At 40.3% G+C, this 27,274-nt stretch overlaps 1 protein-coding gene across 2 annotated transcripts in view; it reads right to left on the reverse strand.

Annotated features, from left to right (window-relative positions):
• ACSS2 (acyl-CoA synthetase short chain family member 2) overlaps nucleotides 1-27,274 on the reverse strand; it is a 52,983-nt gene that overhangs the window by 25,153 nt on the left and 556 nt on the right. For both annotated transcript variants that reach the window (XM_044447441.1, XM_044447440.1), the window contains exons 2-6: nucleotides 25,050-25,245; nucleotides 2,743-2,834; nucleotides 2,099-2,202; nucleotides 1,379-1,451; nucleotides 415-490 (exon numbers count right to left, since the gene is read on the reverse strand). In XM_044447441.1, coding sequence (XP_044303376.1) covers nucleotides 415-490; nucleotides 1,379-1,451; nucleotides 2,099-2,202; nucleotides 2,743-2,834; nucleotides 25,050-25,245 — 541 coding nt within the window. The remainder of the gene's footprint in view (nucleotides 1-414; nucleotides 491-1,378; nucleotides 1,452-2,098; nucleotides 2,203-2,742; nucleotides 2,835-25,049; nucleotides 25,246-27,274) is intronic.

Raw genomic sequence — 27,274 nt, forward strand, 5'->3', positions numbered from 1 at the left:
AAAATAGGCAAAGCAACAACCATCAGCATGACTTGTCAGTTCAGACCTTGTGCCAAACAACAATTCCAAACCTCTTGAAATAATTATTTCTGATTCTTATCTGCCAGCCAATCACAAACTGTGGCTTGATAACTCAGACATCACACTAAACCACAGTCAAGCTTCCTAATCATAACTTGGAGTACTGGCTGTACACTGTGTGCCAACCCATAGCTTGCACTGACATAAGGGCATGTTTAAACTTCTAGACTGCAGTTATTTCAATAGGAATGGGTATAGCATTGCACATGATTTCCCCAATTTTATGTATATCACCACCTCTACCAACAATACTATGGTATGTCCAAATCATTCACAAAAAAACCCCAAAAGCTTCCAAAAGGAATTCCCCTCATTCCAAGAGACTGGACTTACTTGTCTTTACATTTCTGCAAGGCTTCATCTGCTATCTGCTTCAGGTTAATCAGCTTATCACCTCTATAAAAGGCATCTACAAAACAGTAAGTAAATCATTAAACTGGCTCACCAGAGCAGCTTGCAAGCCCTTGAAGGTCATCAAAAGAAATGGACAGACTGGTTGAAAGTAAAAGGACTAGAAATAATGAAACGAAATTAAGGGAAAGTTTACTAAAGGAAAGACTAATCAGTGGAACAACAGCCATTGTTTTAGAATTCAGTGAAACCCCCTCTTGGGAGGGGCTCAAGTTTATACTTTTCAAGAGCATCCTTTAGGGAACTATCAGAAAGAACTGGATGAGCTAACCAGCCTTTTCCATCTTATTTCTATTAACAGTGTCCGCATTGCTACAAAGAACAGGTCAGAGTAACTGACAGGGGACTTGTATACAGATTTGAGAAAGCTTGATTCATTGTTTTACAAGACTAAAACAGTGATGTTCTAACTCCTATGTCAATGAATGCCTTGAGAATGTTGCAGTGCATTAGCTTTATTATTTGGCATGGAAAACCAAATGAAAGGCCAATCACACACCAGCAAAGCAGCATTAATCATGCAATCTTTTGCATGTCTACTCAGAAATAAGTCTTCTGTGAGGCTTACTCCCAGGTAACTATGCAGAGAATACTAGCCTAAAAAGGTATCCAGAAAAACCAACTAGCATCTGTTGCTTATGGAAACTCATAGCAGAATAAGCCACCAAACAAAGCAGCTGTTTATTTAACTCTAACTCATCAGAAAACTATGTTGATATATTATAACCAAAAGATTGTACTCTGATAGGACATACTGTAGTTCAGCCTTATATCAGTTCCTTCCTCTTCCCAAAAGAAGAAAATTATTGCTATTCACTGTTAATTCTTTTGAATGAAGTACTTTGATATAAAGGTTGAAGTGCAGTTTAGGGAAGCATCATTTTACCTGCAGTAATGAGAAGGGAGCAGTGGGAATCAAGTATCCTTTCACAAAGGGATTCTGCTGAAAAACCTGCAAACTAATAAAACACACAAACACACACATGTATTTAATCACTCAATATGAAGCATATTGGATTATGCTTGCAAATGTGACATAGTAAAGGATTAAGTGAGCAGTTTTTAAAAGCTCTGCTCCACCCAACCCTAGAGAGGATTGTTGTGGTGGAGTAGGAGGGTGCTGTTTTGATTTGATTTTTTTAAAAGAACCTAATTGTGAGTTCCGTGGTGATAAATTCAGGAATTGTATACAAAATTAACTGAAAACCAGCTTACCCATAGCTATCAGTCTTCCCCTACAATGGGAAACATTGTCCTGAATTCTCTATATTACTGGGTAGGGGAGTTGACAGTAACTGTGCAGAAATGCAGGCAAGTCAGTGTGATAAAAATTCTCTGAAAATAATCCCCAAAATGTTAGAACTCTTTTTTAAAAGCCTGCAATAGTCAAAATGTGAGCGTCTCTCTGAAAACAAGAGAGTTGTGCACCAGTATCTGATCGGTGAAAAAGGACATTTCATGTCTCTCTCAAAAACATTTTGGGGTCAAAAGCAGAAGAAACCAGCTTCATTCAAGTTGCTATCTATTACAATTTCTGTTCGTTTCAGTCAGCAGCTAGAGACATACAGGAACATAATTCACACCAAGAATAATTACTCTTTCCTACCACAATGGAATGAATTGCTCCAATTCTGGCACAGGCTAGCATAGCTACCACCAGTTCAATGATCATTGGCATGTAGATAGAAACTCGGTCGCCCTTCTTCACACCTGTGGAAGAAAAAGAGCTGTTTCTTGTGCCAGTCAACTGAAACAGTTTCAGCATTCAACCACTGTGTCCTGGGCCCCATATTCCAAGGGAAGGAATAGAGCCAAAACAGTAGCATCAGATAATTTCCAAAAGATGACACGTGCATGTATGGCAAATAAAACTCTGGTAAAAACCAAGGGCTCTGGCCTGGTTTTGGCAATGAAAGGAAAGCATGAAACACCTACATTTAGGGAACACTGGTGGGTCACCAACCACAGTCAGTAAAAGGCACTCCCACTGAAGCCACCTGAGCCTCAAGTGACAAAGGACCTCTAAACTCAATATCTCTGCTAAACAAAAATGCAGTAGCCTTGTAATTAATATGGTGAAGCTTTATTCTCTGCTTCAAAAGTATGCTGAAAGCAATGTGCAACTCTTAAAAGGCTACTGATTGTATATTTAAAATCACAAGATCTGGATACTTTTACACATGTCATACTACTTTTCAGGGCTATCAAGCAAAAACCTTTCAGAGTTATCAAGTTAGCTAAAACATTTACCTTGTTGCTGAAGAACATTGGCAAACTGGCACACTTTACTCAACAATTCACTGTATGTGATCTTCATGGAATCTCCTGGTTCATTTCCTTCCCTATACACACACACAGAGATACATAAAAGGAATGTTTATTAATATAAACACTCTAGGACAGACCTTAAGGAGGAATTTTCTTAATGGTTGTTATTTCTAGCCTTTATAGAAATGCAAAGTAGCAAAGACTGGCTTAAGACAAACAGGCAGAAATTTGTTGCACTGAGATACACAGTAGGTTTTTTATATTGTGAGCCTTCTGGAAAGATCAATGTCTTCAAAGGCAGGTAAGAAATATAATAAACTGATCCTGTCCTTGGAAAAAGGACCTCAAAATTATAGGTACCAAATGGGTTCAGAGAGTAAACAGTTCAACAGCTATCAGAAGAGGTGTAAGAATTGATGTGTTATCTTGCAAAAAGACATACCATAATGTGAGAGTAGAAAGCTGGCAGCTTAAATCACATCAGAGTTTCATAGTGTGCATTGCAAGGTACTAGATGCTAACTCAGGCATCCAAATAACATCCAGTTTGGTCTTCTGTAGAGAGTAAGCATTTAGCTGCTATGTATCTAGGCAGAGACTCCTCTTTAGACTGGAAGTAAATTGACTTTTATTCTTTTTTTAGGTTGTCCAAGTATCTCAACTGACAGACAAGCAAAAATTTAAGACTTCTAAAAATGTATTAGCAAGAGTACATTTGTCTTTCTAACAAACCATAGGATGGTTATGAATAAAAACTACATCTGGAAGTATGGATGCAGCCCAAATTTACTTGATTAGAAAGGTCTAGCCCTATTCAGTGTATAAAGGACTGTTAAGCTGAGGATCCATGCTCTGTCAGTAATGGCAACTGGAATGTATATTTTCTCTGCAGTTGCAGGCAAAAAGATGCCAAGAGATGGAACTTTAGGAATGTAGCCAGGTAAGCCTAATTACAGGTAATTGGGGCTATTTAAAAGAACTACCCTTAGATGTTATTACTTCTAGTACCAGGAGTCAAAAAACAATGTTTGTGCATAATAAACCAGTTTCAGACACATGTAACTGTTAGTGAGCCATCTGAACTATGATTTCTAGAATTATTTTAGGAACGAAAGTGTGACAGCTGAAGAGGCAAAAAAGGCAGCCAGGTGAAGTCTTAAAATATAGATTACTCCTACATGTAAGGTCCAGTACTAACCTGAGTACAAGAAAAGTTTGCTATGAAAGTTGCATAGCAGCTGGCTACCACAATAATCAAATCTGCTTAGCAAGCTCTGAAGTTTGGAATTAAACATTTTGCCCAGTTTCTATTTTATCTGCACTCAGGTACAGAGGATGTTGCCATATGCCTTCCAAAGTCATAGCAGTTTGGGGAGGGCAGAGGGAATTCTGCACAGAACATGGAACAAAAACTCAGGGGTTTTTTTTAATGAAACCTGAACCCAATGAATGTATACCTGTGCCAGCTAGTGCTAGCTAACCAACAATAACTAAAAGAATTGGAATTGTCCGGATAGTAATTCACATCAAGGTAAAAGTCAATTGATGCTAGTACAGCAGCTGGGAGAAAAGTGGACTGCTAACAACAGAAGCTTAACTAGAACTACAATACAGCAACAAATGTCCATTCAAAGGGAAGACCATTAAGTAACACCATTCTATGGAACTTACTGCCTGAGTACATAGGATTGCAACCTTAATCTATACAAAGGTGAGCTTTCAGTTTTAATTTGTTTTCCCATGCAATCTCAATTTTACTGCTGAATGCCATCAGCCAAAGCAAGAAGACAGGGCATGAGGAATATTGCCACAGCATAAAAGATTGGTAAAAACATGGCCTCTCTCTTCTAATGCCTACGTATATCATTTTACAAAGAAATGGGCAAGCCATTAGCAACAAAGCTTTACACAGAAAGCATCCTACACAAATTGCAGCCCAATTGTAGCTGTTGTCTAAAAGTACCACCTGTATGTCTTTTCTGCTTTTATATAAAGTGGCCAGTAAAGAGTAACAGGAAAGGTTATTAACCTTCTCTACCCCAGATAAACTAGGCCCAATCTGTTATATTGATCATCTATGAAGGACATGGCGAGACCATAGTGATATGAGCACTTCTAAGGAACATCAATTTAAAATGTATGTATTTTATTTCTATACAGCACCAACAGCTGAAGCTCTCTGGGCAGTTCACAACAATATGCATAAAATAAATGTACCTACTATAGCCAAATCTGGCCGATAGCTGTTTTTCAATGCTAAATGGATTTAGCAGATCCATCCAACTGACAGATCCATCCGAATGACTTGCAAATTATTCAGTTACCACAAGACCTTTTCACTGACGCCTGTATGACCTATATGTCTTGCAAAAGACTATGGCACAATGAACAGGACAAGATCCAACAAATATTTTCTCTCACTGTAAGGAGATTTCATTGTATTCTCCCTTGCCAAGTGTGCTACTTGTTAAGAAATCACATGCTGAAACCCTGAAGATTCTCAATCAATTCGTTATTGTATACAATGCCAGATGGAATATTCCAGAATAGCATGGCCTCCAAGTGAAGCATGAACTGGTTTTATGTTTAATTTTTGTTCTGTTACTCAACAATTGCAGCAAACTGCATTCCCTCCCCTGGGAACACATTCTCCAAATAAACCTATTTGCTCAATGTTAGGGTAAGGGATGATGTAAGAAGAAATAAGCTTGGCAGAAAATAATATCCAATGAGAATGAGTTCCACAACCCAGTCCCTCTGCACAAAGTCATCAATGTGACAATGAAGAAACTAAGCTGGCATATTAAAAAAAGATCGGAACAAGACCTGTCCTAGGATGAATTTGCCTTGCTAGTTCACTTACATTGCAATCCTATACATGTCTACTGAAAAGTTCACTGAGTTCAGCAGGACTTTCTCCAAGTTAAGTATCTACAGGTTTGTAGAGGAAGCAATACTGCCTTTCACCAATTTATCCATAGTAAGATGCCCCTTGCCAAGAAATGCTAGCAAGATATTCATAGGTCTCCAATATACTCGTACTATACTATAAATGCATTAAATATGTTCTGCCTAAAAGAATATGCACACATTAACTTCTTGTGATCACATTACAAAAACATTTGTCTATACATATTCTTGCATACTAGGCCCTGAAAAACAAAAATGTAATAAGCTCAACTGTACAATGCTTTTACCATTTTTAAAGCAATCTCAAGTAATAATGTCAGGAATACATAAAGGATGTCTAGCTCTTAGTACCTTATGCAAATACCTCTCAACATAGATCTCTACAGAATGGGATGGATCACATCTTCCTATTTATGGGTATTGTTTAGAATTGCCATCAGCTACTCTCAGAACATTACAAAAACTTGTGCACCTGCTCTCCTTTATTCAGAACTAATACAATCTGAAAGCTCAAACAGAAGAGGGCACTTATTTCCATCCTCCAAGGCTTAAGGCAAGATGGTAAAGGAGTTTGTAAACTTCTACAAAGATTTTAAAATCACATGTGTCCTTCAAAGAAAAGCCAATATTACTTCTTGTTTTTACTTCAGTGGAAGTTGTAGAATACGTTCCTATCAAAAATGTTCAGTCATTTCCATAAAGTGCGATAACAGAATTCATAAAGTACTTGATGTTTCATAGGGTAACATTAAAGTACTTTAGTAACTCAAGTACTTAAGTGGTCTAGGAAATAGGTTTCCCCAATTAATAAACAATCCAAGATATTAAAATAAAAGAATGAACAAAGTAAGAATAAGGAAAATGAAAAAGGTTCGAACAAGTTGGTTTGGCATCCCAACCTTGTTAGGAAAATGCATTCTAATATATGCACCATCACTTAATGCGTATAAACCTCATCTGCGCAGTGAAGCCTAAAACATTATCCCAAGCTAAAATTAAATGTTAAAAAGAAGCATATTTCCTGAGCTAGTTACTTTGAACACTGAAGTCAAGCTTCTGATTTATCAAGAGTTAAGAATCAATATCTAGAATATGTCACTATGACAGGAAGATCTGATTTCAAGTCTTCCAAACAAATGTTTAAAACAACTACACTCTGGAAAGAGAAAAATGCTGGTATTATTTTCCTCAGTTGAAAGGTGAAACAGATCAATCAACAGAACTCAGCTAATACAAAGGTTGCCAAAACAGACAAGGTGATACTTACAAATAGAAATGAGATAGATCTTCATCCTAAGACAAAGTTGCCAGTTGTATATGATTAATGTCCCCTCAAACTAATCATAAATGCTTAATGGAATCTCACTGATTAGCCATGATAACTGTAGGTAAGGAGGAAATTACTGAATGCTACTGACTGCATTACTTCTTTTTATATGTCTTCTATATAGTATCTTGGAGAACACTGATGAAAACCACAGTGTCTGGGTTTAGGCTTTTCCTCTTCAAAATTTACCATAGTGGAAGAAAGTTGAGATATGACATTCTCATTTTACATTTGTGTAAAGACAACAAGCCTGGAGAAATGTTGTCCATGGGTCATGATGGGTCAGACACGACTTTGCAATTAACAACAACAACAGACAACAATTGAATCATGTCCACAAAAAAAGTATACACCCACTAAGTTAATATGTCCAGAAAACAACAGCATGTTACAGACCACCAACTCTCTACAAGGGAAAGGAAAGTTTTTGCAGAGAAAGTGTTTAAAGAAAGTCCATCCCCATCCAGTCGTGGCAGAAAGACGAGTTTTCCAGCTCAAGGATGTCAGAAATACGGTAAGTGTCAAACCTGCAGGCTATAACAAATAATTGTGAGAAGATAAGACTGTTTCAGTATGCATCCTTGGAAAACACCCTGATATAGGAACACTGAGCAAATACACCTATACCAGTTACATTTTCCTGAACTGGGTTACACATTCTTCCCTGCAAAAGCCATTCAGTGGCAGAGACAGTTTACACTCACATTCGCTGGAACAGACAGAATAAAGACCACTTGTTGTCATCATAACAATAACTCCACACAGAGCATTATTCCGATCAATGGATCACTACAATGAAAAGCCAGTGCATAAGGGACCAAACTGCATGTTACATGAACCTGTATCCCATGGTTGAGCTGGACAATCTTACTTAGCATAACTGTGCAAAGCCCCAATTTGAATTGGGATCAGCTTATGACAGGAGGGATGGATTAAATCTCCTTGTGTTTATCTCTTTTTTAAAAAAAATCCCCATGGGGCAATGTGGGGGCAAGGTTTCATTCTCCTTTCCCATTGCAAACTGAATCAGAGCCACATAATTACACTAAAGCAAACTATCAGGCTAATCTACATGCTATGTAATTAATGCAATGTGTAGTTTGACCCTAAGAAATAGGACCATCACACATTCCTGTGACAGGAACATTGTGTGTCAGTAAACAAAGAACTTTGTGATCAGTCACTGCACATAAAAAACAAACACAAAATTGGAATAAGAGGAAAAGGAACAAAAAGAGGGGGAAAAACAAGATGCTAGAAAAGAAGTTTATTCCAAGACCAATGTGTTTCAAAAAGAAATCTTACCTCAGTGACACTCTTACATGCAAATATTTTAAAAATGCAATAGTAGGACTCTACCATTTCATTAAGGTAGTCACAGGCAGGCCCTTCTTTAATTGCCCCACCTCAGGTGATATCAGATGGGTGAAACGGAAAACAGAGCCTATTCTGCAGTAGTGTCCTAATTATGGAATATCCCCTGCAGAAAAGTTCACATGACACCTAGAATATTGAGACTCTAATTCAAAGCAGAAGCTGATGCTTCAAGATTGGTTAGAAGTGAAAAACAGAGTTGACTACCACCAGCCTGTTAATGACACATGCAGTAGCTCTGCACAGGTGTTAGGCCAGAGCATTTAAGAGAGCAGACAAAGGAGAAACTGTCGCAGGGTAACTTCAAAAGATATGAAACATGTTCTCTCCCCTCATATAAACTCTGCAGATGTGCCAAAAGTTAAAATATTTCAGGGCTGTCACTTCTTTCTCATCATCCTCTGGAGGCAGTTCATGAAAATGAACTCTGAGAAGGATGCCATTACACTGAGAAGTCAAATAACAATCAGAATCTCAAGATGATCCATTGATCTCAAGACCAAACCAATTAAAAGCTTTGTTTCTCAAAAACAGGACAAAAACTGGATTAATGGGAGGACCAAAATGGTGGTGGGTGTCATCTGAAGTACTGACTCACTTAAACCAGGCAGTTCACAAATGTTACAAACTGGTTGTCACACTGTGCCAAAAGAATGCCCTTGCACAACTGTTTGTAATTGCCTAAGAGGCAACACTGGCACAACCAGTAAATTATTATAAAATATACTTTACAACACACCATTGTCCCTTGGCACTCCCCCTAGTGACCGCAACATGGCAACAAATAGGGAAGTATTTGCTGCTTCAAAGTTGTGTTGCAGTACTTTTCCAGTACCCATTATTTGTCTTCAGAGCCTAGTATAAGATTCATCCACTCACTCCTGAAAAATGGTTGAACTAAACCAGATTGTTAAGGTGGCTTTTTCCAAGAGTAGTGCCTTGGTTTTATAGCATACCTTATGCATGCTGTTATAGTTTTGAAGAAGCCACACATTTTACTACACAAATGCCTGTACAAGCAAGCTAAGGAAAGTCACCTATGTACTTAATTGTATTGCAGTACAATTTCTACACAGTACTCTGATGATGATAATGCTGACCTGTTGTGAGATATCTAAGTTTAAAGCAAACTATGGAGAAACCCTTACGTAGTCTCCCCAGGAGCTCTGCCCACTCTCCTGTGCAAGGGTTGAAGTTTCATAATGGAAAAACAAGGCACCAACTCCTACTGCTCTCACTGCTGCTTCTTTCCACCTAGAGGTTTAGCCTGGAAATAGCCATGTGATACTAATTTTTAGTTGGTTTCCAGTTCCTTATTCCTAGTTTTCAGTTCCTTTTTCTGAAAATTCAACTCAAATGCAACCCCTGCATCCCAGAATAAGCTTTGCACTAAACCATATCATATCTTAGCAATTTGATCCTGCTGCCCTGCAGCAGAGGAAGTTAAAATAGTAGTAGAGGGCCAAGAATGCCAGCAAATGAACCACGCTGATTGTGGCAAACCCGGCCAGTGAAAGAGGACAGCCTTGGAGAGGGCACAGTGGGTTGCAAAGAAATCATTTTTACTTCAGTTCAACTAGAAATTCATCATTCTCAGCATTGTAGGCTACAGCTGAATGGAAATACTTGCAAACAAACCATTTGTTCAAATCAAGATTTTCCCGTCACTTCCATAGCTTCAGAGTGTCCATTATTAGAAGTCATTATTGAAGCTGATCAGTCATATAGACCCAAGATCCATGTTTATAAAATGTACTATTGATGAAATAATATTATATACAGGAACTCAATTGGAAATGGAGCAGGAAATTGGATTGTCCCATTTTGTCTCATCAATGGATCATAGCTTTAACATCTACATGTCGACCTTCCTCCCTTCCATATCTCAGGGTGTTGTATGTCCCTGAGCCTCCCTGCCATGGGACAACTCGACCACCACCGAATTAGGCTTCCGGTGGTGCAGCAGGAACGGGATGTCGTCTTCTCGGACCCGGTACATAGATTCGTACTGGCGAGACTTCGCCTGCGGCTGAGCCGGTTGGTCCCAGGGCTGAACCATTGCCTGGTGAAGTGTGGTAATCAACGGTAAGGCAACGGTGGCAGATTGCTCCCCTCGGACGATGTTGTAAAATTGGTCTGTGCTGGGCCCGGGGTGATGGTAGGCCTCTATCTCCAATGACCGGACTAGGCGAGAAACCAGCTCCGAAAAAGAAACATGGGGCTCATCCGGGGATCCCGGGTCTTGGGAAGTAATAGCCACATCCGGAGACGTGGAGTCTACTTCCAACTCGTCCGATTCTTGATGGTAGCGGTAATGCCCACTGGACAAAGAGCTTTCAGGAGACGGAGGAGGTGTGTGTTCCGTACGGCCAGAAGTGGACAGTGCCTCTCTCGGGATCGACGGCGAGCGACGGTCCGGAGGAAAAAAGGCATATGAATGGAGTCCACTCCAGGCAGGAAAGCCACCATAGCCGTGCATAGCCGTCATCTGCATGGCGCTCTGACGAACGGCTCCTACGCCTAGGAGGAGAGTCTGGCCTCTCAGGTGGCCCAACAGCAGGCATTGGCGTTGGGGAGCGTTGCCTCGGCGGGGAATCTCTAATTTCTCCATCAGAGATGGACTCCCTAAGCGGTGGCTCCTGTGGAGGAGACACGCTCTCAGGCCGAAGAACAGGCCTGGGGGATCCCGGTGGCGTCACCTGCATAGCGGACTGCAGGGCTGGTCCCGAGGGAGTCGGTACCGTGGTGGCCATTGGTACCGAGAACCCCAACGAACCCGAGCCTCAGTGTTTGGGGCGATCGGGTTTCTTGCCCTTGTGGGCTGCCTTAACCGCCTTTTCCTTCCTCAGCTTCTTATGGCTGGAGGGCCTTTCCGGCTCTGAATGCTTACACTTATCCTTTTGTTTGGTTGGAGGAGAAGGTAGCTGTTGCACTTCCGTTGGAGCAGCGCCTTCATCCGAAGGGAGCTGCGGCGGCGCAGCCAAAGTTGAGGTGGGACGCTTAGGGGGCGCGGCCAGGGTAGAGATGGAGTGCTGAGGTGGCGCAGCCGAGGAGAGGGTAGGCCTTGGGACCAGCTGGTCAGATTGAAGCAAGGCCTGGCCCAAAGCAACTTGCGGAGACGATTCTCCCTATTCTTCCTGGCCTGTTTGGTAAAGGCCAGGCAATGCCCGCACTTATCGGTCCTATGCCCCTCGCCGAGCCAGAGGAGGCATAAGTCGTGCGGGTCCGCGGGAGACATTTTGGAGCCGCACTCACTACACTTGCGGAATGCTGCCCGCTGTGCCATCACGAAAAGGAAAAAAGAGATGATAGTACAGAGGGTAAGTAATATTTTTGGTTGTTGTTGTTGTTGTTGTTTTTTAGAAAATAGAATGAACAGAGGAACTACAACAAGGGAAGGAGAAACTGGGATATATAACGAGGAAAAGGTAAGTTGAGTGAGATAACCGTAAAGGAGCACGTAGCGAGATCTAAGCAAGAGACGAACAGGCACGAGGCACAGCGAACGGTGGTCGCTCCGCTCTATTTATACTGCAGGGGGAGGGGAGCGGAGCGTTTTCCTACCAAAAACCATTGGCTTTCTAATCTTCCGGCCTAGGCACTGCGCAGGCGTAGCACCCATATGTGTAATGCACAGAAGTCACGACGAAGAACAAAAGCAATGCAGTGATCAAGAATAATTCCCCTACATCCTCTGCTCAGACATCACTATTTGTTATTAGTGCCAAACCTTAGCAATAGGTAGCCCCAAAATATTCAATTTCTGGCTACTAGCAGCATATTACAGGTTCAAGTTTACATATCACCAGGAGACCCGTTGTCATACACAGTGCAGTAGACTGTATAGGACATGTTCTCTGTCTTCCTCCATGCCACAAAACCTGGACTCTGTTCCACAAGACAAAACTGCCCTTTTCAACTCTGCCAAGTAATATCTCATGTTGATTTTAAATGTGATGTACATGAGGTATTCACAATATACTTTCTGTACTGAAAAGATGAGCACTGCCCAAAAAACCTCAAATCATATAAACAATGCACTACAGAGAAAGGAGTCTTTCTTTTTTAATCCCTATTCACCATCAAGTAGCCAAAATATCAACTTCATAAGTACAATTCCCTTTTGGACAGTGACCCATGTGGGCTGTACAAGAGTCTTCCAAGTGATCTGCAACATTCCATCAGATAAAATTCCCACCTATAGTTTGTAGTTGGCTGCACCAATCTCATTTCACACTATAAATGAAGCAAAAGAAAACCATCCCAAATGCATACATTATGAAAACAGTCAGTGTTCTATTCCGATAGTTTTATTCACTGGCAGCAGTAATTAAGATGCAGCACCCTTCTCCATGTGGCAAACTGCAAAAGGCATGACAATACAGGGTTTTGTGAAAATATGGCATTTTGCCCACATTTCAACCATCTTAAACCAAAATTTAACAAGAAAGGGTGAAATCTGCAGTACCCTTAACTACTCCAACATCACATGAACAGGGTTCAGGTCTTTGAACTATACAAAACAGCACCATCCTTCCACAATATTCCAATCTTGATTATTCTTGCTAAAATTTCCATTTTCCATGAAATACTAAGAAGAACAAAGTCCTATATAAAACCAAAAGCAATGTTTAGTTGTCTATCCTTAGGGAAACCTATCATAAATTATCTAACTTCTCTATCATCACAGAGTCTTTATTTGTAAAGGGGGTATGCACTAGGCTAAACAAAGGAGTCCATTAAAATCAGAAGTATACATAAAGCAAACTTGTTTGATCAGATCTCAATCAGTTTAGGGCATCCAAACATCTGATTCAAACTATCCCAGAAAAACAATATCATTATCTATAAATGACTATACCTCTCATGATATTAGTAAAAATCAATAAATACATTTGGTATGAATTCCATTATCTAAGCAGGCTGGGCCTGATGAGAAAGGCTTGCTACATCCTAACCACCCTAGTCATTTAGTACAGCCTAAACATCTGAAAAGGCTCTGATTAAACTTAAAAACAACCCCCTAACTTCAAGGATATTTTATGCGGTTTTATGCCATGCAATAGGACACAAAACAAAATCAATCAAATGCTTTTTGCAGACACTTCAACAGAAATCAGGTTTGTTTGTTATTTAACATTGAAAAATCTTTATTGACTGCAAGCCTACAAGAACTTATCCTCTACAACAGACCTGGGCATTGTACGGCCCGCGGGCCACATCCGGCCCGATGGCTGATGCTGACTGGCCCGCATGAGGTCACTGGCAAATTAAAAGTCAATGCAAATATATATCGTCATAACACAGATGCAAGCAATACAACTGCACTGCTTTTATTTTGAAGGATCTGCTAAATTGAATTGAATTTGCTTTTCATGTAATGTTAATGTTAATGTTTTTGTGAATATTCATTAAATAGTGTTGTTCTGTGCTCCACATTTTCATTGTATCATTGTAATGTTTCATTTACTGTTTTTATAGAGATATATATTGAGCAGAGCTGTAAGAGTATTGGTCCGGCCCTTAACAACTGTCAAAGTTTCTCATGTGGCCCCATAGGAAAATTAATTGCACACTCCTGCTCTACAAGCTATCTGAAAATGAATAAAATTGCCCAGGCACATTGTTGCACTCTTGGGCAACTTCCATTTATTTCAAAGTGGCCTGGGAAATTGAAGATCACTGTGGATTAAGCTCCCTAAAAATAAAGAAGGGATTTCCCCCACACACACTACATACATGCGTTTTCTGTGAATCCTGGCCACAAATAGCAGTGATGTTAGCAGACTGACTGGTGGCCAGGCACATAGAAGAAACTCTACTTATGGGTTCATCTACAACAGTATCGAGTATGAATCCTGAAAACCTCTAACCCATAACCACACACACTATCAACAAATGACTAAGCAAGAGGGCAATGACAAAGTTTTGTAAAAGCATACGCCCAACAAATACTGAGTATGTGAGCCATATCCAGCCTTTATATCCAGGTCTAATTTTTAATGCAAAAGGGTAAACAAAAAAAAAAGGGTATTCAAAAGCCAGTTTCAAAACACAGGCTTTTTGAAAACTGTCTTAGGGAGTTATTAATAGAAGCATTGTGATTGTGCATCTTCTGATCCGCTGCAGCTATATATATATTGGAGGGGGGTTATTCGGGGTTTATGTAATCTACGGGCAGCTACTTATCATAGCCCTTATGTCAGATGCAGTTTCTTTATACATTCTTTGAAAATTTAATATGTAAGGAAAATAACACTGTAACAGACAGCACTGGAAAAATATTTCAAACACTTAGGGCAACATTATCAATTTGCAAACACTCGAATTACATCACATATGAGCCTCTTCCTGTCCCATTCATAGCACATGTAGTAAAATAGCTGCCTAGTGTGTGTGTGTGTGTGTGTGTGTGTGTGTCTGTGTACACACACACACACACACACACACACACACACACACCCCTTCCAAATGCCCTTATCCCTGAGGATCTAATGAAAATTGGTCCCCATAGTTCCTTCTAGTGTCTCTTTTTAGGACTCACAAGAATACAGAAAAGCACTGTATTAAGTAAGCATAATGTTATGACAGCAATCTATAGCTTCAGACTGCAATTTCATGGGAAAGAAGAATGACTGCTATCTAAGTAAAAGGAGTCCTATAAGATGGGATGAATGGAGCACATGTTAAGCTAGACTGAGGCCTGCTAGAAGGATGGGAATAGTGTGCTTCAAAAGATACAAGCTAAATTAATTTCACATCCAGAAGTAAAGGAGACTACAATTTTGTACTTTATCATCTGTATCATTTCCACACACTGAATTTTAACAGTGGGATTAGGAGGAATGTGATGGTGGTGGTGGTGTTAAAATCTTCAAATGCAGGTATGTCATTTGGCCTTTCTATAATTTCTGCAAATTCACAATTGTTTTTAGATGCAAATACATCAGAGCTCCTAATTCTTAGTAAGCTACCCATGTAAGTTGGCTCCTGCCATTAAGATAAAGGTCTTACCAATGCTACATAGTTTCAATCCCTCATGCCTGATCATACATCCACTGTGAATCACAGCATCTCATGACGAGTCAATTAGCCATGCAGCCTTAAAAAAAGTTCTTCCACAGAAAAGTTTTACACAAACATCCTGTATATACTTCTAAGTAATTGAATTGGATCTCCAATTTAATCAGAGTATGAGTACATCTACTTTGCTGACCTTATTGCACATTCTGTCTGGCTTTCTTACTCAATTACTGTCTTGGCAGGTATCACCACTGATGAAATGCAATTTATAAAATGAAATCTTGCAAAACCGTAACTCTAGCACAGCCTATCAGGAAGAGAAAGTGGGAGCAAATATATGCCAAACACGTAAAAGTTGTAGGCAATATTTGTACTTCAGAACAGCAGTTGTATCATTCCAGATCAAGTACTGCTCTTCCTATGCCCCATCTGGGCCAGCAACGCACAGACAAATGGATGGTTTAGGAGGTTTCACTAAAGGTAATTATACGAAAAAGAGCCCAAGTTTTTTAGTAAAACACACTGAAAGAATTGGCAAAGAGGAAAGGGACATGACTGACAAGGAAAGAGATAGCTCACAGTTTGCTGATGCACTTGTGCAATTTCCTGTGGCCAGAAGAACACAGACCCTATTTGTCTTGTAGATCAGACAGCTTGAGAATAAGCATGAAAGTATGTAGCAGTCAGTCTTGCACTCCTGACAAGAACGTTGGCATCTGAAAATGTCCTAAGTTTGCAACTGACCACAATTTGAATGACGTTGCATGTCACAACCATCTACTGTGGTGGTTTGCTATATTCAGTTTGTTGTTCCACAAAGCACCCACAATAAGTCCAGCAGATGGCAAGACTAATCATGGCTGCTTTGCTCCCTCTTTCCCCACTGGTCCTCCATGCGGTATCCCAGGAGACCCTGCAGAAGTCCAATCTACCTTATAGCCTCCAAAGCCAAGCTGGTTTCAGTGGGAATTGGGTAGATTTGCGCAGGGTTGGTTCTGTATATATCCCAGTGCAAATCCCTGAAATCCCCCTTAAAAATCCATTTTAAAAGGACCTAGAGTTTAACCACCAGCAATTCAGATTCCCTTTAGAATGGGGTAATACACTTTTAGGCTTTCCCAGGGTCCCCAGAGTTGGGAGAAAATGCAAGAGTGGCTCCATCATGAGTGCTAAAAGGAAGACACTTAAAAAGCAGGGCATTCTGCAAAGAAGGGGGTAAATTCCCCAACACCCCCTCGGCTTGGGTTGGTCCTTTATGGACCAAAAAGAAATTGGGGGAAGGGGGAATTCAAACATGTGCTGGGCATAGTACTTAACAGGAAAGGTAGCTGTTGCCTCTGCATAGCAGGAACATCACTAATAGGTGCCCAACAAAGGCCTAAAATGCTCTCATTCCCAAATATGAATGAGAATAGAAAGCTTTTTAAAAGTGACTGTTTTAAAAAATGCAACTCCAGGCACCCCTCCAAGGTGCTGCCGTGGCACTTTGAAAAGAGAGCAGATAGCTTCACAGAGATCAGGGAAGCTGGCTGTCCAGCTGTCCTTCCCTATCTCCAGAAAAAAAATAAAGGAAAAAAAACACAGGGAGACAAAAATAGTTCTGCACTGTGCCAAGGAGTGTGAAACATAGTCGGTAGCACTGCTTGGGCACTTAGGGGCTGGCTGGCACTGGCAGAAGGTTTAAGAGTAGGTTTAAAAGTGACCCCTTGGTTTGATACAGTGATCTCACTCAGGCCTGTTTCTACAGCTGGAAAGATTTAAAACATAGACCTGAGTTACCACAGGTACAAGAAAGATACTGTAGGGTTGGAAAAAGAGCAGAAGAGGGCAACTAACATGATATACAGGCTGGCACAACTCCCTATGAGGTTGAGCAACAACATTTGGGTTTGTTTAACTCAGAGAAATAACAAATGGAGATGTGCTAGAGGTGTGCAACATTTTTCATCCTGTCATAGTATCTGAACCTGGATAATCTCCCAAAGCTGATTGGCAGGTGAGTCAGGATAGATAAAAGAAAGCATTTCCTCACATCGTGTATGACGAAACCATGACATCTGTTCCCAGAAGATGTAGTGATGGCAACCAATTTGGATAATTTTAAAGGTAGATTTGACAAATCCATGAAAGAAAAGGCTATCAGTGGCCACTGATGGCTATATACTACCTATTATTCTGCATACTAGTTGTTGGGGATTATGTGCAGGAGGATGCTATTGAATTCATGTCACACTGTTACTCTCCCACAGGTAGTTGGCTGGCTGCTGTGAGCACTGAATGCTGGATTAGATGGACCTTGAGATCCCTGCCAATTAAAACAACTCTCAAAAGCATATTCTAGATTGCCTAGTAAGCTACAATCGTTTATAATGGAGACAATTCTATATTTTAATACACTCATGTGCCAGATTCCTCAATTCATAATTCTTATATCTATAATATGACATCAACCCAAGGCACCTGGAACATCCTATTAACCAGGTTAAACTTTAAATTGTTGTTAGAGCTTGAAGCACACACTTAAAAATGGGAGCTAAATACAAATAATTGTGCTCCAATTCCTAGCAGTTTAAATTAGCTGTCATTAAACTGGTACCCTCCAGACTTAATGGACTACAACTTCCATTATCCCCATCTACCATTATTGCTGGTCATAGTGGATGGAGATGATGGGGACTGTAATTCAACACAGGTGGAGGGCACAAGTTTGGGGAAGACTGGCTCAAATTGTAAAACTATGGCCCATACACACCATGGAAAAAGCTATTTGCTTTTCAAGCTAAAACCAGAACTTTAAGCATGCCTTCTAAATAGGGTGAAATACTGAAGTTTGCATAGGAACTCAAATCAACATTAGGTCATCCAATGGCTGTTTCAAGTATTAATATACCATGAAACAAACACAGATGGAAATGTGGTGACCCCATGCACAAGTTTTAGCTATGCAGATATCCTGCACATATATGTAGGGAAGCCACACTTATTTACAGCTCCTCAGCATCTGCATACACTTCACAACAAACAGGGACTTGGGAGATTTGGGTTCTAGTTCCCACTTGGCCATGAAGTTCACTGGGTGACTGTGAACTGAGCAGATTCTCAGCCTTACCTACCTCACAGGTTTCTTGTTGCTGTGAGGTTAAAATGCAGCTACGTAAGTTCCCTTGGGTGCCTTACAAAAGGATAAAAGGCAGGATATAAAATGTAATAATAATAGCAATGATGATGCTAAATGGATTTAATGTTCACCTTCATATAAAAGAGCTCAAATATGTAGGGTACAACCAGTATAGAAGGGATGGAAGTTTTGCTCTCAGTGCATGGCTGAGAAAAAGGGATATTTAAGAGAAGAAATGAGTTTTCTCATTACTACTGTTAAAAGAAAACAAAACTATTTCCCCCCTTCTCTTCCCCATTGCTGTGCCTCTTTTAAGTACCATCAACAGAAACAATAACAGCCATGATACTAGACATATGAACAGACTCTAGATAGAGAGGCTGCAAGTTTAAGCCAAAGACAGCAGGAGAAAAGGCAGTATGTAGAAACCTTTCCCCTCTCATCATTCACCGCTCAGAATTGCTCTCCACAAAATCTGCTTTTCTCTCTACAGAAGAAAAAGAATATGTTTTCTCTCCCTGTTAGGGAAGTGGCTTAGGGAGAGTAATTTTAAGTGCATAAATGCCGGGAATCTGCTGCTCCTCACCTTTGATGTTATTTTTCAATCATAGGGTGACAGTTAGGAACATGGCAGGCTGTTCGCTGTCTTCCAGTTATTGCCTAGTTTGCACCTAAGAAACATCTTTTGTAAAAACCTGCAGAATCATTGTGTGTTTGCAGAACAAACAACATGCCCTAAAACTGGATCATGGAGAGTGATAAGGTCTGCAAGTCACTTTGTTGAACTAGGATATACCAATCCAGTTTATAAAACAAGGAATCATGAGCAAGGCACTTTCACTTTTGTAGAAAAACAGCATTCGTTCTCTGGCTACACATAAGAATTTTCTCTGACAGAAATTTGCAGATTTCAGACTGCTTCTCATAGCATCTCTTTCCAGAGACAATTTTTCTTCTAGATAAAATTAAAGGCACCTTCCCTTCTTGCAAGTGTAACAAAGTGTCAGACTAACTAAGAATTAACAGTAATAAATACTAATCCTTCTCTGTACAAATCATGGCTTCATTCACTCATATAACACTTGTGAATGTACATGCACATCCACAAACACAGCACTCACATCACTATCAAGATTACCAGCTCATCACTTAATTTTACCATCAGGAAGCAAAGGGTAGACTATTCTTTCTGAACTGTTTGAGAATGCCATCCTGCTTATGAGTAAACTAAAGGCCTTGACGAAGCCTTAAGCTGATGTTTTTCAAACTGAGGCATCTTCCCCATGAAAAAAGGCAGGCATATTTCAGGCTTTTTAGTTCAGCAAATACAATGAAAAGGCAAGCATGACAAAGCAGAGATGGGAACATGAGATTCTCCTTAGGTTGTTGGGACTGCATCTACCATCATTCCTCACTGTTACCTTTGCCATTTAGGGCTGATAACAGCTGTAGTCAAGACCTGGAGGGTTGCACATTCCACCTCCCCAGTCCAACCCCAAGACAGCATCTTAGAAAAATTATGGATCATGTTGAAAAAATGGAAGAAGGACAAATCCTACAACACTAGTCAAACTGATTGGGAGGATATTTGTGACAAACAAAAGAACACACTTCTTCACACCAATAGTAATTAAACTTGTGAAATGTATTGCCAGAAGCTATAGTGATTGATACTAGCTTAGACAAATTAATGACCTGCCAACGACTGTTAGCATGACAGCTAAATGGAGCTTCTGAGTTCAGAAGACAACGTACAGCTGAACACCAGTTTCTGTGAGCAAGCAACTGGACAAATCTGTCACTTCGGTGCAAGACTTGTGGGCCTTCAGAGGGCATCCAGCTGGCCATGGCTGAAAACAAAATTCAGAGATTATCTGACCCCTGCCCTGATCCAGAATGGCTTTATTTTTTTGTTCATTTTTTATGGCAAGAAAAGCATTAACTGGCAATAGAAGAAAACATTTCAAAAGCAAGGAATTGTGCATTTTCAAAGACAAGTGCCTTTCTTCTTGGTCAAGATAGGAACATACAAAATTTGAAACACACATACACACATCTTCCAGCTGTCAAGAACAAATGTTTGCTTTCTCCAATTTTATCTGTACTCTCCAGGCACCATAAAGCTAAATTCCTATACATCTCACTAGCTTCATTAATTAAGTATGCTTCCCTTCCCCACCCCTTTATTCCAGTTCAGAGAATTTTCCTCCTCTGTTTACTTAACAAACACATAGTAGTTTCTGCAATAAAGGTAAACATAGATTTCAGCATCCCTAAAACTGGGATCTGGATATAGCTGAGATCATTGACTAGAATAGCCTTCACAAACCTGTGCCCATCAGATATTTTGGATTAGAGCTTCCATCAGTCCTAAGCAACATATTCAATGTCAAGTAGACAGGACATTACAATCTAAAACAACTGGAAGGCACCAGGTTGGGGAAGGCTGGCTTTTGAGTTTTCCACACCTGTAGGAAGCAAAGAAAAATAATAACCACTAAGAAAAATTACCTTTAGAAATTAAGATGATTTTTGTTATAGAAAGAAAAAGAAATTAAAAAGTCTTAGTCTGGCTGTATTTTATACACAATAATGTAAACATCCCAGTATTTGAAAAATATTTTAGTTGTCACACAAACTGCTAATTCCATATGCAACTAGTTTCACATGCAGTTTAGTTAACTTTACTACTCCATTCGTGTCCAGTGGAAGGCACTGAAGAAAAAATGCTTGATCTCTAACCAGACCAAGTGGGTTTTTAAACAATTGCTAGCAATGAACTCCAGATCCTTCCACTAATGTCCTATAGTGTCTTGCTTCACAGGATTGCTATGAACATTAAAGTTGGCAATTGTTTGCCATGGAGAAGCAATTGGGGCAGACTACAGTCCGCCTTCCCCTATTTCTTTGTTTAGAAAGCATTCGGAACACTTAGAATGCGGGCATGAATGTAATGGAAGTGGTCTTTCAAGGTGGCTAGTGGGTTAGCAGGCACTTGGATAGCCCATCCTAGAAAAGTGAAAGAATCCAATGGATTTCTGAATGCTCTGGAGGATTTTGCAGTATGCAGAGCTGGTGATCCAGTCAAGGCCCCAGTCTTACTATGGAGGTCTGTGGAGAGTTGTGCCCTCTCCAGTACACTAGGGGCCTCACTGTTGCTTGATATACTGAAAAGCTGCAGTCAGTAAAATACGATGGACATCAGCTAGAATGAACAGGAATAAGGCTCAAAGCAAAGCCAACTGAACATACTCGAGAGCACACAGTAGTGCCTACTGCATGGCAATGCAGGCAGCTAGAAATGCCACTTTGCTGCCCCATTGCATACTCAAGTCCTGTGCAGTAGTTATGGGTAGTCTGGGGAATGTTAACATTATCCTCAGCAAAAGGGGCCCTGGCACACACAAAAGTCTGCTGTACCTTGTACCTTGTAGCACTTTTGAGGACAAAGTTGCTGGTCTCTGCAGCAAATGAAATGCTATTGTTAGTGTGCAGTTGCAGTCAAGGTGTCTAACACTGGTATCTGCTTAGTTTTGGGGGCTCAATTTCAGATATTATGGCCTGATGGGAACAAAGGGCTTGCAGTAGTGCAAACAACCATGTGCTCTCTCAATCCTCACCCTTCTGTTTGATAAAAACCAGCTAAGGAGGTCTGAGTGGGTGAACTGGGTGGGTCCAAGGTGTGGTCAACGCATCTTTGCATAAAGAGATGGTTCCTACTATCCTCGAGGAGCTAGTAGTGCAACCATTTCAGAAACAGCCCACTCTGGTCCCAAGAGTATTTGGTAACTACAGTCCTTTAGCAAATAACCCGTTTTACGAAAGGCACATGACAAGAGTGCTGGCAGAGCAACTGCAGGCACTTTTGGAAGGTACTGATTATCTAGACCCATTTCATTCTGGGTTTCTACAGGTTTACACAACTGAATCAGCCTTGGATGTCCTGACCCTTTATCACAAGGAAGACGAGAGAATGTGATGCTGCCAATTCTACTGGATCTCTCACTGGCCTTTGAGCCTATTGGCCATGCTATTCTCCTGGATCAACTTCATGAGCTAAGTATTGGAGACACTATGTCACAATGCTTCCAATCTGACCTGCAGGGTTGGTTCCAGAGAACATTCCTCAAAACCCTGGAAATTCAGCTTTGAGGTTCCACGGGGTACTATTCTGTTCCCAAAGTTATTTAACACTTATCTAAAACCACTGGAAGCATTCACTGGAGGATTTCGACCCAAGTATCATCAGTATATGATGACACACAGCTCCATCTCCCTGCTATTCAAGTCCTAGATGGAGTCAGGCTGGATGAGACCGATACACTGTAACTGAATCCTAGAAAGATGCAAGTCCTGTGGTGATTCCAGAGTTCAGGAGATAGATCTGGGTCGGGTTGCATCCCCTATGAAAGATCAGGCTCATAGGGAACTCCTAGATGCATCGCTATCACTGAAGTGCCAAGTAATGACAGCGGATCAGACTGCTTTTTCCCATCTCTGTTTTGTCAGCTATAGCCTCTCCTGAACAAGGACAGCTTGGCCACAGTGATACCTCAGGACTGTATTACTGCAATTGCTTTATGTGGGCTTGCCCTTAAGGCTGCTCTGGAAACTGGAGTTAGTGCAAAATGCAGCAGCTTGATTGTGGCTGAGAGCTGCCACTTTTCAGCATGCAGATCCTTTGCTGAACGAACTGTACTGGCTACCAATTTGCTACCAGGCCAAGTTCAAGGTTTTGGGAATACTGTACAAAGTCCTGAGTAAAAACCAGGATATTTGACTGTCTTCTTCCTTACAAACCTATCAGGTCACAGAGGTCAGAGGAGGCCATCCTTTTGGTGGTTCCACATGGATCCATGGCCCTGCTGCATTCCACAAGCCTTCAGTGTGGCAGCCCCATTTCTGTGGAATTCCTTGCAAGAAATCAAGCAGGCACTACCACTGTGCTGTTTTCAGAGCCTGCTAAAGGCAAACTTATCCTGGGAAGCTTTTTCTTGTGGACCATGACCTCAATCTTTTTAAAAGTGTTTTATTGTATTTCTAATTTGCTTTAACCTCATACTGTTCACTGTTCCAGAATCTATTTGGATATGGAACAATATAAAATATTTTTTAAAAAAATACATGAAAACCCAAAGAAAATTCTAGAATACCTCAACTGTGTTCAACAGAGCACTTTTTCCAGCCTACCACCACATTCTGCATCAGAAAGGCCATACAGTCCTAAAAAGACGCCTGAAAATAAGGGCACACTTCCACAGCAAAAGAACACCTATGAAATACAGTTTCTGAAATGCAATCTGCTTCTTTAGACAAAAGATTTGTCACAGCCCATTTATATTTCTTATACTGATTTGGTGGACAGTCAGAAAGCAACTTCAGTTAGGCCGAGAGTTAACAGCAACCGACTATTTAAACCCTGAAGTACATTTGGAGGTAAAGGCTTGTATCTGGAACACAAAATATTACTAAAGCTGCAAAGCCAGGCACATTCACTTAAAATACAATCCCAGTAAAACCAGTGGGGAATGCTTCCTCATAAACATAGATAGGATTCAGGCAACGTTTCCTGACTCATCTATTGCTCTGTAAAATGTGTATGTACTAATTAATGAAAAAGGAACTAGACCTGTCAGGAAAAGGAAATAAATTATAAGAGTGTCCCTGAGCACAAGAAAGGAGTAAGCAATAATATGCAAAGAACAATGATATCATATTTATGTGTCTCCTTGAGAAGCAGTCAAAATAAGAGGTTGAATGAATGCTAATGAAGTTGACAAAAGGAAGAACACTCTTTCCTTTAGCAAACACTATTTTATAACTGATGCTTCCTATATAGATTACTGCAGAAAACATGATGCCTTACAAATGTTTTGGACTATAGCTCCCATACAGCTAATATGGCTAATAGTCAGATATTATGGAAGATGTAATCCACAATCCACATATCTGGAAGGAACCTTGTTCCCTACCCTGAACTACCACAAACTATAGAACTTTACTTTAAAGAATTGTTTACTGTGATCAGATATCTAACCCTTACACAGTAACCATCCGAAAGGTCAGTGTATGGGTGAGAAAGAGTTGGCATTTCAAGTGGTGAAAAATGTCATTCATACCCCAGTCAGGACCCCAGTTGTTGTCTCCAAAGACTGGCTTCTTCTTTGGAGGCTTCTGTTTAGGAAACTGGTCACTGCTTGCTGCACCTACCCACAAGACTTTTTAAGTACACACAAACCTCTGATAATGGAAAAGTATGAGCAGCATCACACAGATTAAATTAGAGAGAATTTCTGGCTTTTATCTTAGCATGGGGGCATTTGAAGGCAATTTCCCTTTTCACACAAAATGCCTTACAGAGGATTTCTCAGAAATTCAAATGAATGCCAGCTCTAATAACATGATACTCAACTTTTCTCATTCTTTCAGGTCTCCTTATTTTTTTTACCAGAGCAGAATAATCTAATGCTATAGCAATGGTCTTAATTCTAAGTTCATACCAGAAGTTTCTGAATTGTAATAAAAGGCAGAACATTACCAGTAAAAAGCTATTTTGTCCCCAAGTTTATTCTCATAGACATTTCTGTCCAATAGATTGTAGCAAATGTTGGTTGTAGCCCCTTTCATCCATTCTATATAAATTTTTCCTTTTGTGACATCAAAGTTATATTGCAAAAATGGTCCAGTGTGCTGGTTCTTCCAGTAAAGTTCTTTGGCAATATCACCCCAAAATTCTGCAAAAAAAAAAAAGAAAGAAAATATTAATTTTAAGACCACACAAAATGACACAAGACAAAACTTGAGTTGGTCTTATTTAAGGAGGGACCCCTAGACTGCACTCCTGAATACACCTGGATTCTTAAGTCATAAACAGCATTTCCATGCAGTTATTTCTGGATCTGTTGGAATGCATCTAAATGTGCTTACCCCAGCTAACTAGTCTTTCAGTCCCTGTTTATGTTTTATAAAAGACAAGGCAGAAAACTGTGCAGTTACGTAACTTCCTCATTTTTGTTATCTCAAAGAAAGCGTTAATGGTTAATTTGCATAGAGCAAGGAAAGAAAAGCTGCTATTTACTAAGGGTACTTCCTTGTACAGAAATTCTCACACTGTAGAAAAATACATCACACCCCCTTGTGTATAATAACTTCCTTTCATTGATGTATCTGTTGTTCACAGAATTAGCACTGCACTGCTTGATCTCTTTCATGTCTCTGCGGGGCAGGACAAATTATCACAGTTTCTCCCAAAGTAAGATAAGGACAACTATGCTTTCTTCCTTTTCAAGCATACCGGTAACTTTGTAACCACAGATATCAAAGAAGCAGCCATTACATATATATAAGTAAGAAGACTTGTAATAAGCATTCAAGTAGAAGACTAGGAGAAGAGGGAAAGGTCAGAAAGCACCACCCATGTGGTTTCCTTAGATGCAATCCCATCAGTGTTCCCTATCCTCAACTAAATGCATAGGATCATTTTTAAACAAGCTGTATTTATTGCTTATAAAGACTAACCACACTTTCTTATAAATATGTCCTTTCTTGAAGTGGTTCAAAAGCTGGTAGGTAAGGCAGAAGCACAAAATTGAGTGGAAATTATCCTAAAGCATGCATTTCTATTGAGCTGTCAAACACCAATGATCAACTCCAGCAATACTTCCTTTTTGTACTGACAGATTACTGCAGTGAGTAACTTGAGAAGGTCCCGCAAAAGTCTTGCTGAAATTACTCAGCTCTATGGGGATGTTTGGGACTGTGCAAACACCCCCAACAGGGCTGCTGAACCTTCTTCATTGCAAGGCCTAGTTCCACTTCGGAGATGTTGGGAGCTACATTCCAGTGGTAAACAGGTCTGAAAATACCACCATATTTTAAGTAAAAGCTCTTCCTGCCAATACCTAAGCCTCAGAAAACACATTTCAAACTTTTAGAAAGGTAGAAAAACTTGCACTAAAACTAGGAAACTAACAATGGTAGTGCTGACACACAGAGAGACCTGGGCAAGTTAAACTGCCTCATGACGGATGTCACTGATAACCTTGCTACAAAGAGCTTCACTCTTCAAGAATCAGCATAATATGGACCCAAACTATACTAGAAAGCTCACAGACTCCCCTCCAAAATGACGCAGAATTGCTAGAGCATTGCCACCTTGTTACTTTCACATGCAAATTTAAGCCAATGATCACATCAACAGGAGAGCTGTTAGCACAAGTGCTGTGTATTTAAGCTTATGTGTATGCTTGGACAAAAAGCAAACACTATATAACAATATATATACTTAACACTATATATTGCTACAGTATGTTTTGCTGAAAATTTAGGAACGACTCTGCTTAGTATGGAACGCCAACCCCACCCCCAAACAAACAGTATTCAAAAGTGTAGGAATTTACAAGGAAACGCCGTACACACAACTTGGCAGCTCCCAAACTGCTACTAGTACCTCTTCCAACTGTGGTATAGCCAAGTTACCCAGCAGCTTTTACAATACGGGGCTACTGGACTGCCGGCAGGAGCCAGGACGCATCACTTGCTTAAGGGTCTCCATTTGCTAGTCAATAACTAAAGAGAAACCTAAGCCGTCATTTGACAGAGCCTAATACTAACATGAATCCAATGGTTAAGCACACAGCTGCAAAAGCTTGCGCTTGGAGCTGATAAAAGCTGCCCACAATAATGAACACCACCCGGAACAAATCCTGTAGGGTTCAGAGTATCTGAGCTGTTGCCGTTAGAGCCCCTGTTGCGCGTAGACGA

Source organism: Varanus komodoensis, unplaced genomic scaffold, assembly GCF_004798865.1.
Source record: "Varanus komodoensis strain SLA01 unplaced genomic scaffold, ASM479886v1 scaffold52, whole genome shotgun sequence".
Lineage (NCBI taxonomy): Eukaryota > Metazoa > Chordata > Lepidosauria > Squamata > Varanidae > Varanus > Varanus komodoensis.